Source organism: Phyllopteryx taeniolatus, chromosome 18 (assembly GCF_024500385.1).
Source record: "Phyllopteryx taeniolatus isolate TA_2022b chromosome 18, UOR_Ptae_1.2, whole genome shotgun sequence".
NCBI classification, from domain to species: Eukaryota; Metazoa; Chordata; class Actinopteri; order Syngnathiformes; family Syngnathidae; genus Phyllopteryx; species Phyllopteryx taeniolatus.
In genome coordinates, this window is record NC_084519.1 from 4043676 (window position 1) to 4057278 (window position 13603).

Here is a 13603-nt window from a genome sequence, read left to right on the forward strand (position 1 = left end):
ATCAGATCCAGAACCTTTGATTGTGAGGAAGTCCAAACTACAAAAAGAAAAGTGTTCTGCCCTTTGTCAAGTATTGATGCAGGGTGATAAAATAAATAGACAGCCCTCTCTTACTACCTTATTAAAGAACACTCCTAGTCACTGAAAACATAATTGAGAACACAGCTAAACAGTAATATGGGAACATTAATATGGACAATTGATTACTGACTTGTGAAATGGACATAGAAATAATTCTTGCCGAGCAAATAAATGGATACTCTGTGTACGCTGCGGTGAAAACGAAAACAATGAAGACACAGCTCATCTCTTCGTTTATTGATAATGTGGACGAGTGTGTGTAAAAGCTGTCTTTGTATGGCTAGAACACATTGAAGCTTGGCACCAGCGTGAATACTTCGGGTCACCAATGTGTCCATTAACTCGATCAGAGAGGACCACTTAAGGGAGAACACAACAGTATGAAATGGACTTCGTCAGCAGGCAGGTGACGATCACACCAAACATTTCAATAAGGAGAACAAACATCTCCCTAACGATTTCCCATGAAGCCTTGCATGTGTATTTCTAAATGAACCACTGCGACATACAGCCTCTTTCACATTCTATTGACTATGTGTAATGTGACTACATGGGAATGGTCACAGTGAGCTACTCTCTGCTATTTTTTTGTTATTTGAATATGCGCTCCAGTGTATCCATCAATATTCCACCCACGCAAGTTGCTTCTCAAAGATTTTCATTCGCTCTCAATATGATGTACTGAGTGCAATATTATTGAGTCATCAGTAGCTCACTTCTCTGTCTTCACAAGAGCTTTTAAGACGTTTGCAAGTGGGAACTTAACTACATTGCAGCTCATGCTCGAAGTGAGTTTCGAATACAACTTCTTAAAGGTCCCATGCCATCAAAATCAAACATTTTTTCTACTCTTTTATGCATAACATAGGTCCAAATGAATCTGTGACATTGTTTATGGCTATTGCCTTTTGTATTCAGTCGGCATAGGACATCCAAAACAGGTGGGTTAGAAATCGCTGTCGTTGTCACGTGGTTTTATCAAAAGGTGCAGAGTAAGTTGCTCACAAAAACGAATAGTTTATAATGTTCAAATCAACCCTTAATCAGCAGTCTGTCATCTACTCTTGTTGTGGCTTGGGTGAAGCTCAACATTTACTGCGCATAACAGGCGCATGCGGTTTATCTTGTTTGTGATCCATAAACCAACAAGCCAGGCAGCTGTGTATGAGCAAAAGCAATTTAAAATGATCTGAGTGGCTTTTTCCCCCCCTGTAACCTGTTATATTAGAAGACATGGGGGCCACCCACATGATAGATGGGGTCCAGAAGAGGCCGCATTGCATAGAGCAAAGTGTTACTATCCTCACAGCTTTTCAGCAATGCAGTTTTTTTTTTTAAGTATACATCAAGGAACCATTTTGGTTCCTCTTGTGGGAGTTCACTGCACACTGTTCAGAATGGATCCTGCGTGCTTCTCTGTGAGGCACAAGAACCGTGTGAGTTCTCTCATCTGTGAAGAAGAATGTGATGAAAATCAAAATACAGTATATAAATATATTGGATGCTGCTCTAGTCATTTTCTATACCACTTATCATGCTAAAAGTTTCAGCGGAAGTTGTTGTTGTTGTCCCAAGCAGATTTAGGGCTATACTTGCGGATTAAACCCTGGACTGATAACCAGTAAATTTACAACTTTTTGAACCCTTGCATGCAGTACTTTTGTCCCAAAAGGTTGAATCATTATTGTGAAAAAAAAATTATACTAATAGTAGAGATTGTTGTTCAGTTGGGTACAGATAAATAGCCAATGTATGGCATCTAAAGAGAAGTGCAAAGAGGAATATTTAGAGGTATATGAAACACAATTTGCAAATGATTAGGTATCAGAAAAATATTGCTGGCATTTTTCCGAAACCGCCTTTATCCAAATTTGGTCCATTTCATATTATTATTATTATTATTTTTTTTTTTTACAAATCCATAATATTGGTCGGTCCCCACATGGTTCTGTCAGCCTGACAAAAATTGCTCCAATGTGTTTTGCAAGTGTGGGGAATGGCGCACGTTGCACAAATCCATTTATACAAATCTCGATGTTCTGTTGGACTTCCATTGAAGCCCTCGGCATTTTGCTTCATCCACACCATTTTCTCATTCATTGCCTCGGGTTGCACTGTTCCGTTTATCACACCAACACTATTCCTGGTGTTGGCTGGACATTCTCCCGCCACCAATGTTTGGAAAAAAAAATATAGCTAATAATTCCTTGAAACGAGAAATGATGCAATCACGTGTAACCACTTTCTTTCCCTTAGGCTGGACTTAATCCCTGACCTTATCCAGCTGTTGTTGACCCTTCTTCTTGACGTCTCTGCCTGTTGGGCTCCTGTTTGGTCCTGCCTATCTGGGTGTGCAGAGCCATGAAGATCCCACTGTGGTGCCTGCTGGTTCTGCTTCCATGTTTCTTCACCCCTGGACACAGTGACTGCCAGGGAGCGTGTGTGGCCTGTGGTCTGCTCCTGGAGCACCAGCAGCAACTGCATCAAGCCTTCAACACCATGGTAAGTGCGTGGTTTGTGCCTGCGTGTGTGTGGGTGTCTCAAGCCATCAAGAAACATTGTGTGTCAGGTCACTATTACTCCCTAACACTTTTTACAGGTAGTGTTGTAGGCATGTTAAACTTCATTTATTACAGCTTCACCACATACATACATTAATGTGATTTTTTTTCCCCCCAGAATTTTTGTGAACAATACGTGTTCAGGATAGATAGGATGAGCCAGATACTTACCCCGAAAGGTTTTTGTCAGTATTTTTTGAATTTATTTTTAAATCAATCCAGCGTAACCTGTGGCTGAGAAGGATAAGGTGAGTGGAAGATGTACAGTAAATCGGTGTGCAAAGAAGATAGTAAGGCTGGTAAGGATGGCAAAGTAGCCACTTCTAAAGGGATAAACTGGGAACAAAACCTCCATCAAGTGTCAAATATGCAAATATGTGATGTTTACAGTGAGTTTGACTGAATGATAAGCTGAGCAGACTGTGGCGCACCATCCATTTTACAGTCCAAAAAGCATATCTGTGTATTTAATTCGGGCAAAAAAAAACAAACAAGATCAAGCGATCATAGCATTCTTACTTAACAGGGTAATAGGTAGTAGGCTACGCTAGCCTTTTGGCTACATCTAACGTGACCAAGGTTTAGGCATTGCATTTATTATTTATTATTATGTTAACTATGGGCGGCACGGTGGCCGACTGGTTATAGCGTCTGCCTCACAGTTCTGAGGAGTGGGGTTTAATCCCCGGTCCCGCCTGTGTGGAGCTTGCATGTTCTCCCCGTGACTGCGTGGGTTTTCTCCGGGCACCCCGGATCCTCCCACATCCCAAAAACATGCATGGTAGGTTAATTGACAAATCTAAATTGCCCGTAGGTGTGAATGTGAGTGTGAACGGTTGTTTGTTTGTATGTGCCCTGCGATTGGCTGGCAACCAGTTCAGGGTGTACCCCGCCTCCTGCCCGATGACAGCTGGGAAAGGCTCCAGCACGCCCGCGACCCTAGTGAGGAGAAGCGGCTCAGAAAATGGATGGATGGATGGATGTTAACTATGTCCCTTTCCCTGGCCCAAGCACATTTTGCAATTACTCATACATGCACACAAAATAGACATGTTGGATGATGAATGCCGTTACTCCTATCACCGGTTATTAATGATATCCGCCACGTCGCATAAAAGAAATAAGTAAGAACAACTCAAAGTCAAAAGCTGAATTTAATAACTTGATGCAGATTGTGTAACATGCTACTAGGCATATTTGATGTTGATATTTGAGTTATGACCTGATGGCAAGTCAGTTTGTGCTTATGTGTTATTTAGGCTAGTATGCTAGCTAATACTTTTTATGAGCCACGTGAAGGTTGTTTGTTCGTGTTAAATAATTTATCTAATGAATACAGTTGTTTATGTACCATGGGTTCATGATTGTATACATGTTTGATGGATGGTGTTGATGCTTTATGATCCTCTTCATTTTAAGGGATTTGGGTTGGGATTACCTGTATTTAGGGGACTTCAATTATTCCCTATTCATGGCAGGGCTCGGTCCCTATCCCACGCAAATAGCGGGGGTTTACTGTCACAGCTTATCAAAACAATACAATTTACTGATATATATACAGTAAGGACATTAAATTGAACATAATTGAGGCCCTCGAAAATTGTTCCAGTTTCTCTCATGCCCCCTTTGGAAAATTAATTGGCCTCCCTTGTCCTTGACTTTCTATAAATTAAGAGATACTGCATTTCAAAGGCTGCGATTGGCTGGCGACCAGTTCAGGGTGTACCCCGCCTCTCGCCGAAGATAGCTGGAACAGCACGCCCGCCACCATATTGAGGATAAGCAGTACAGAACATGAATGGATGGATGGATGCATTTTCCATTCATTTAATAAAAGTTAATGCAACATTTTTTGTTGCTGATGTGTCTAGCTCTGGTTGCTGCGTTCAGTGAGGTATGTTTTTCAGTTTCCCATGACTGCTGAAGCAGTACTGATTTGATGTGGCAACCGACAGCGCAGTACCAAGGTGAGCGCACCCTAGCAGAGCCGAGTAGGTACCGTGAGGTGGATGAGGAAAATTAGTTAACAGAGCATATGCTCATTTTTTATATCAGTGTGGCTGCATGGTCCTGTGCACGTGTATTGGTTTTTGCCCCCATGAATCTGCGTGTCCTGATATCGTAAGATTGTTGCCAGACTCACTCACGTCTGGAGTGGGGAACAATGGATGGCTCAGTGGATTCCATCTTTGGCTCATCGTGAAAGCGACTAACACAATGAAGAGCTGATCAAATGTGTCAGTCAGCGGTGTATGCCCAGCCCAATGAGACTAAGCAGCAGTCAATTGCATAGTTCTATTACAGCTTTCATAAAGGTCCCAGCTGTCTTCCTCAGCATCATTATTGGCTAAATTAGCCATCCAACCACAATTCAAGGTTGCCCACCGACTGTTTTTACTCGGTGGCATTTCTCTCTCTCTGGCTGTTTGGAAATTAGATTGTGTGCAAGGCCACTTTTGGTTGAGTTCAGGGTGGAATAGCATCTGTGTGAAGCACAGCTGTGCCAAAATACACTCTCAGCATGACTGTGGACTCGTTATAGGATTTGTTATAATGTTACTAAATTGCTTTGCTATTAAAAGTGAATATTATTAACATGCATTTAGTGTCACAGCAGTTTCCTGGTAACATTGTGTATTTCTTCCCCATGTAGTGAAAAGTTATTTATTTTGAACCCTTTTCATGCACTGGGAACCGTATTTGGTAGCCTCAGTGGATGATGAAAATGCACCCAGCACTTCTCTCTGTGACGCTGCAGTCATTTGTCCCACTCAATCAGAGACGCACAATAATGATAATAATGAAACATAATGACATTATAATGGCACGTCATTGGCACATCATTGGAAACGAAGCATCTGACATGGTCACTATGTAGTGCTTTGTCTTTCTGGTGAAATAACAAATAGAGCTTCCCAATATATCGTTTGAGCATTGTCATCACAATGCATGTGTGCACAACAGTCACATGGGAGGTTGCTGTGTCACATGCGCAATGTTGGTGTATTGATATGCAGTCAATCAACTGTAATATTAACAAGTGACCAGCAAAAGGACTGGTTGGACATGGAGCAACCTCGAGTGTTATATACTTTTCTGTTTGTTTGATAACTATAATGAGGACACGGGAAACAATTATAGGCCTGGATTAACTGTATCTCTCTTCGTATTGTGACAAATGAATGCATGTCGCAACAGATTACACTTTGGGGAGGGGAGAGAGCCACATCATAATTGACAGGACAAACTTCAGGTGTACACAACGAGTTTTGCCAAAGTAATGCACTCAAATATAGAAATATATATTAAAACATAGGTGTAAAATAACAGAATGATTAAAAAGAAAAATGAATAGTGTTAGGAATGTGCTAATGACTCTACAGTACAGTAGGCATGAAAGACTACAATATGTGCCAGCTGGACCTGAATTTGAATCATTCATATTTGAATGTCTACACTTGATAATTGCATTAAAAATTGAATTTATAAAAACGCATTTCAATCTGTTTTGTTTAATTTGAAACATTGCATTTAAATACTGTACCTGAATAGTATAATTTGAAATTGAATTTATTAGTTTGTAATTGAAGTCCAATAAGTGAATATCAGATTATTTGATCCGCAATTAAAATTCAAATCGTATATTTTCACGTTCAGTTTGATAATTTCAGATTCAGTTCGACAAATTACATTTCAAATTAGCTGTGACAGACATCCGGGGACTTTAGGAATAGCAATCAATCGGCGATACACAGATCTCCTCTTGGGTATATCAGCGCCTTTGTTTTTTAGGGACGCTCCGGAAAGTCAATCTTCTAACCTTAACATTTATATCACCTTTCCTTAACCTTTGTGGAATGCACTTTATAGTCAGAGAGAGATAAAAAGGTGCTCCGTTTTGAATATAGAAAAGGACAGTGTATTGTCGGAACATAGCACACCGACGTGACGAAGTCGTCTTTCCGTTTTTTGCCCAACATAATGTCATCCAGGCATTAAACTCCATCCCTTAGCCTTCACTGACACCTAGGGTTAGAAAACGCACACACCACATACTGATACAGACGGCACTGTTTCAAATGAATTTAGGGGGTTTACACGAATGAATTGTAGTTGTATCCGTTGTCCATTTTTTGGACTTTGATTTTTTTCCACCAAAGACAAAGCTGTTAAAATCAAAGGTTAGAGGGCGGAAATTTGGCCACACACACATATTTTAGCCCATATTTTAACTTCATGTCTGGCTGGACTATTGCTCAAATACTACAGTGCATTTAAATACAGGTAGACTTCATACAAACGAACAGCAGCTGAAATAAGTATTTAAGACGTCACCATTTTTATCATTAAATATATTTCCAAAGGTGCTATTGACATGAAAATTTCACCAGATGTTGGGAACAACCCAAGTAATCCATACATACAAAGAAAGTAGAACAAATAAACTCAGAAATTAAGTTCTGTGTAATAATGTGGAAACGACAGTATTAAAAGTAGGAGAAGTATCGAACACGCCAAGTGGTACTTATTTAATACTTTGTACAAAAGCCTTTGTTTGCAACGACAGCTTCAAGACACCTCACGTATGGAGAAACTAGTCGCATGTTTTGCTTTGTTGTGATTTCTCCTCCAAACGTGGTGTGCATTATGGCATCCAAACAGTTCAGTTTTGCTCTCATCCAACCAGACTATATTCTCCCAATATTTAACTGTCTTGTCCAAATGTTGTTCAGCAAACTTTAAATAAACTTTTTTTTTTTTTTCAGCAATAGGGTCTTGTGTGGTGAGCGTGCATACAGGCCATGGCGGTGGAGTACATTACTCACTGTTTTCCTTGTGACAACAGTACCTGCTATTTCCAGGTCTTTTTGAAGCTCTCCACAGGTGGTCCTCGGCTCTTGGACAACTCTTCTGATTCTTTTTTTCCCACTTCTCTGTCAGAAATCTATCGAGGAGCACCTGATGGAGGCACATTTATGGTGGTATGATTGGCTTCCCACTTACATATTATGGCCCCAACCATGCTCACTGGAACATTCAGAAGCTTAGATATGTGCCTGTAACCAATACCATCGTTATGTTTTGCAACAATTGGTTTGCGATGGTCTTGAGACTGCTCTCTGCTCTTACCCATGATGAAATGTGTCTTGACTCACACCTTGGCAATGACACCTTTTTGTCAGCCATTAATTAGGACTGAACCAGCTGATATTCATTTGCACTGGCAAGGGGCTGAATTGCTGTTTGATTATTGATCGATTTAATGTGTTGTGCTGGCTTTCCATGCCTTTTTGCACCTCCTTTTCTTCATGTGTTCAATACTTTTTTCCCTGTGTCCTTTCACATTTTTTACACACAACTTAATAGCTGATCTTATTTGTGCTACTTTCCTTGTATGTATGGATTACTTGGGTTGTTCCCAACATCTGGTGAAATTTTCTGAAAATTGTCATGTCTTTTTTTCCCTAATATCGTGCAGCCCTAATAACAAGCCAACTTTGTTAGGTAGGGTTGGTATTGATTTCCAAAGTAGTGTTCATCAGAAGGCTACTTGCCCAGGTCCATAATCATTATCGCAATGTCCACCAGTACCAGTGTTGCCACAGTTACCTTGAAAAAGTAACTTACTTTACGGATTCCTTGAGCTTCAAAGTAACTTAGTTACTTTACTGATTACTTGATTTCAAAAGTAACTAAGTTAGAAAAAAGTAATTTGTTAGTTACTTTCAGCAGCTGCCGAGTGGCAGGAATATCATTTATCCACAGTACAAATAAAGCATTAGCTTAACCGAACCAATTACTTACTCAATTACACAAGTTACAGAATGATGTCATCAACATGAACTCATAACTTAAATCTTAGTCTAGTTGAAGGCACATTAAATGAGCAACTTAGTGCACCCTTGACATGCCAAATATAGTAAGTACATTAACATTTAAACAAGCACACCATTCTCAGTACCCTTCTCTAAAGACTCTTAACTGATAGCTAGCTGGATGCTGATTGTGGTCCATGAAGGCAACAACCGTGTGCGTGAGTTTGTACGTGCGTGTACATTGGTATATTGGGCACACACAAACCAGCATCATTTTGATGCGAAGAGCGAGAAAAGGTGACAAGATTAAGCAACTCTTTAACTAGCAAAGCTCTGGGTGATTGACAGGGGGGGAGAAGCACTTACTTACGTGAAGTCAGCCGTGCAGCGCTTTAAACCAGCTCACATTCCGGACTGCAATGAAGTTGAAAGTTCTCACTTTTCATCGTAAATATTATTTCAGATAAGTATTGAAAGTGGTATGTCGGGTTGACATCCTCTTAGAGGAGACATATAATGAAAAATGTACTTTTAATTGCTTGTATACAAGTACTGCCTCTGGAGTCGCTGCCTACCTATCAGGTAAAAAAAAAAAGAAAAGTTTGTTATCTGCCTATTTCTGAAAATGAGTTAGTGAGCAAGCTAGTTATTTTCGTAATAACCACCAACATACAGTTTTCTCTGCCCGTGACCTGACTAATTAGATCGGGTGAAGATCCAGAGCCACTTCCAAGTCTGCTGGACTATAAAAACTATCATTCAGAGGCACTATCATGCAGGTTGAGTTTTGTTGGATGCAAAGGTTAGTGTTAGGTAAAGTTACTTACGTACTTAATTGCTTGGTAAAGTTCTCAACGCGATGACTTGGATATGTGTGATCCACGCACCAAATGCACACAGTATAGTGTAGTGTAGTAGGACGTTTTGGGGGAAGGTGCTCAAGCCAAATAAAGGGCACCCATCACCAAAAATATTTATACGATTAAGGAAAAACAGCAGTATATATTTAACTTAAGTATTTATTTCCATTAACACAATCAACACAGTCAATAATGCAACTATTAACAAAGAAGGTAAGGGGCGGCTACAGTGAACACACATCCCTGTTCAAGTGACAGATGTATGTGTTATGTGCTATAGTAAGCAAAGGACATTTTTTAAAATAAAAAAGTAAAGTATGTCCATGACCTTTTTTTTTTTTTTTGTTATAACCTCTGGTCCTCACAAGATGATGAAAATATGACTCACACACACATTGCCTCTCAGTCATAAACTCCTTTAGATTGTTTCACTGATCTGATGTGGAGAATCCCCTGGATTCATTTAGGATGGATAATTAATTTCCGTTAATAGATTCACAGCGGAATTCCCGCCGCGCTCATCCCCTTCGATGTCTGCAGGTTTCTGATAACAATTCATTTCATTTAAGCAAGATTTGATAAGTAAATGGGCTTTGCATCTCACGTCAAACTGATGATTTTAAGTCAAGGAGCTGTGGGAGGGAAGATGTGGTTCACGAATTTCAGGAAGATGTAAGTGACTATCCTATTTACAGGGGGAAAAAATAGACCACTGTAAATGTATTACTTATTAACTTACTTTAGATTTTGACCATGAAGTTTCCATCATTGTATCATAAGACACCGAGAGATTTTAGGCATGTAGCCAAATGTGGCGATATTAAGATATAAAGGTCACTAAAATCTCGCTGAAAAAGTTCTCTCTATATAAAAAGTTGATTTTCAAAACATCATACATCATTCCTCAGATATTTCCTCAGGTTGAAGAGCCTGTCTAAAAAAAAAATGACATCAAAATGATTTGTATTTTGCGCTCATTTGCTTCTGTCAGTCACTGTGCTGAAGTAGATGTCGCATTTATCACATGATGGACATGTTCTATTAGTTCAGGACTTTTGCTATGCTGTGAACGCTGCGTAAGAGAGAGCCCAATTAATTTCCTGACAAGTCGGTCAACCAGATGAAGTCCTTGTGAGCCTGGGACATGTTTAAGCATGAACTTGGTGAAGTTTTACATCATGAATGATGAATCACTTTGTATTAATGGCACCAATTTTCCAGATAGACTTTTTTACCACCCTCTTATTGACAAAACGTGCTGTGGGACTTTGGGAAACTTTGGGAGGGAGGCGGGCTGCGGGATACACCCTGAACTCGTCGTCAGTCAATCGCAGGGCACATAGACAAATAAACCATTCACACACATGGATGATTCAGTCATTCATTTACCGAACCTTGGAAGGCGGAGTACCTGGAAAAAATACACACAAGCACAGGAAGAATGCGCATCTTAGACATAGGAGGCTGTAGCTTGGAGGCAGATGTGCTAAGCACTAGTCAACTAGTCCAAAAATGATGATGATTATTTTTTTTTTTTGTATAAATAATGTATCTTTATTCATCTATCTATGCCAGTGACAGATAGGGCCTTGTGGAGGCCTTTTCTTCAGTTATATACCTTTATCAAAACATTGTAGACTCACATAGTATTTACTGCAGGGGACTCAGTAGTAAATAATTGGCTGAGACCATCTCAGCTGTTAAAAATCAAAAGCAAGACAACCATGTTAAATATATGGGAAAGCAGTAACACCAGTGAAGTTAAGTGAGGTAACTGATGTTTCTCATGCATTTCACTCATTTAACATTCTTTTTAAAAGTGTCAAAAAAACAAACATTAACCACAGTTAATAGTCAAATGTGAACACTCGTGGCGGGACTGAATTAACATTTGTATCCATCCATCCATCCATTTTCTGAGCCGCTTATCCTCACAAGGGTCGCGGGAACATTTTTATTAATTTTCTATTTTTATTTGAATACAAATATTTGACACAGTAAGCAATGTTTTTCCAATTCAAACAACTTTTGATCAACCAATAAACTCTAAGTGTATAATAGTGTAGTGAACTCAAAATTAAATCAACATGAAAACATAATTTGGTTTGTAGATTCCAGAAGAGTGGAAATCCTAAAAGTATACTTAGCCAAGAGTAAACACACTAACAGTTTACTACAAAGTCCCATTTCTATCATCAAAAGTGATAAAAGGATCTTAAAAAATGCTGCTCCAATGTAGTTAAATATTTTTATTAAGGTTAAAAAAAAGACAAAAAAAAGCTTTCTTAAAAATATCTAGCACGATTTGTTTTAGATTTAAAATTGTCAATAAATTTGAACGTTAATAGGTGTTATGTTTTGGGGTTTTGTCATGGTGGACCCAAAAGCAGGCAAGAAAGAAAGGCAGGAATTCAGTGTAAAATCAAAAAAGGTGGAGATGGGAGTGGGGGTGGGAGGGGTGTAGGGACTTTTGATGGTAAATGTTTGCTGATCAGCAACGATCCAAAAACAACTGGTCGTTTTTTTAATTTGAAAAAATAATAACAGTAATTTAAATGTTGCAAGATCATCCATCATCTCGCAAGTTGACTTTAGATACCACACTAATACTAATAACTTTTTTCTTTGTCATTGATAACGTTAAGCTGAAATTTTGATTTGAGTTTTTTCTTTCGATATGTTTAAATGCGGCAGCATGGTATTGTAGTGGTTAGCACATCTGCCTCACAGTTCTCAGGTTTGAGGTTCGAAACTTGGTTGCAGTCTTTCTATGTGGAGTGTGCGTGTTCTGCCCATGTATGAGGTACTCCAGCTTCCTCCCACATTCTAAACTAGTATACATACTAGGTTCATTGAAGACTATAGGTCTTTTTTTTTTTGTCTATATGAGCCCTGTGATCAGCTGGTGACCAGTTCAGGGTGTACCCCACCTCTCACCCAGTCATCTGGGATGGGCTCCAGCTCACTCCCGACCAGGAATGTGCACACCCCAAGTGGTGCTAATCACCTGCCCTTTTGCACTGCATGAAGAAAAGTGTCCCTTTTGGTGGAGCCCATTTTTCCCCCTTCATTGATCTATTTAAAAGAAAATGAAATTACCCTCTCTGTCATCAATTCACCCAAAGTACTTTGATATATGAAGTGTGTGTGTGTGTGGGGGGGGGGGGGGGGGTTCTTGGGACAATTTTACATATGCTGCCACCTTCATTTATTTGGGGTTCACCAGAGGCACTTGAAATGGTGGCAGGTGTGTACTGACTCCATTTAACATGCGTTTGAATGTGATTGTCTAATTCAAAACACGGCCACATCCCCATTTATAAGAGGGTGTCTACACTTGTGCAACTGTATTCTCAGTTGAGTGGTACAGGTTGTGGGTTCACTAATATTTGAATTTTTTTTAAAAATGATTTATCTTGGTCCCATTTTTGTACAGCACAAAAGCCTGCCAGTTGAACATGTGTGTGTAGATGTTTTATATCCACTATAGCTTCCCTTCACCTCCTTTATTAATAGTTATTTTATTTACTGTGTTGATTGTGTTGACAGAAATAAATACAAAAGTTCAAAAAGCTAGTGTTTTATTTGAATAGTGTGAATCATTTAACGATTGGTGCCCTTTTTGGCTTGAGCACCTGCCCCCCAAATGTCTGTGCACGTGCCTGCCCGCAACCCTAATGACAAGCTGTCTCGAAAACAGATGGCTGAAAGGATGGATGGATGTTGAACTGTTTAGCATATGGTGACGTTCCGTTTCCCTATATTGAGCCGAGGCACCCATTTTACATAGGAAAAATCTCATGGCACACCACCAAACAAAAACAGTGAAACAACGATGATCTCGTCTCAATTTACTCATGAGTCGACTTTCTTAGCGGGAAATCTGATCCTATTTAATTTAACTCAAAGCTGATATAAACACAAGAAGCAATGATGCTACTTATTCTGTTGTATGAATGGCAACAGGTGGATACAGAGATTTTTGGATTTTTTTTTTTGTACGGTATCTTCCGCCATCTAATGGAGGAGCATTGTTCTGCCTTTCACTGCCTTTTGCTGTTGATGAAGAGAAAAAAAAAGATCTGTTATTAATACCTAGACTTTTGGGACAAATAAAGTCAAGATTCCCGTGGCACCCCTGATGGTCTCTCACGGAACACTAGGGTACCACGGCATCCTGGTTGGAAATTGCTGACCTGTAGCATATTGAATTGGCTTAGGCATGTTTCATGAACGCTTCCTTCCATTTCTCTGCCTATGGCCATGCTCTAAATCAGGCGTGTGT

General features: G+C 39.6%; 1 protein-coding gene across 4 annotated transcripts in view; it reads left to right on the top strand.

The window, feature by feature from the left end:
- pnocb (prepronociceptin b) overlaps positions 1 to 13603 on the top strand; it is a 43940-nt gene that overhangs the window by 27347 nt on the left and 2990 nt on the right. For all 4 annotated transcript variants that reach the window (XM_061753290.1, XM_061753286.1, XM_061753288.1 and 1 more), the window contains exon 2: positions 2338 to 2583. In XM_061753290.1, coding sequence (XP_061609274.1) covers positions 2443 to 2583 — 141 coding nt within the window. In that variant the 5' untranslated portion in view covers positions 2338 to 2442. The remainder of the gene's footprint in view (positions 1 to 2337; positions 2584 to 13603) is intronic.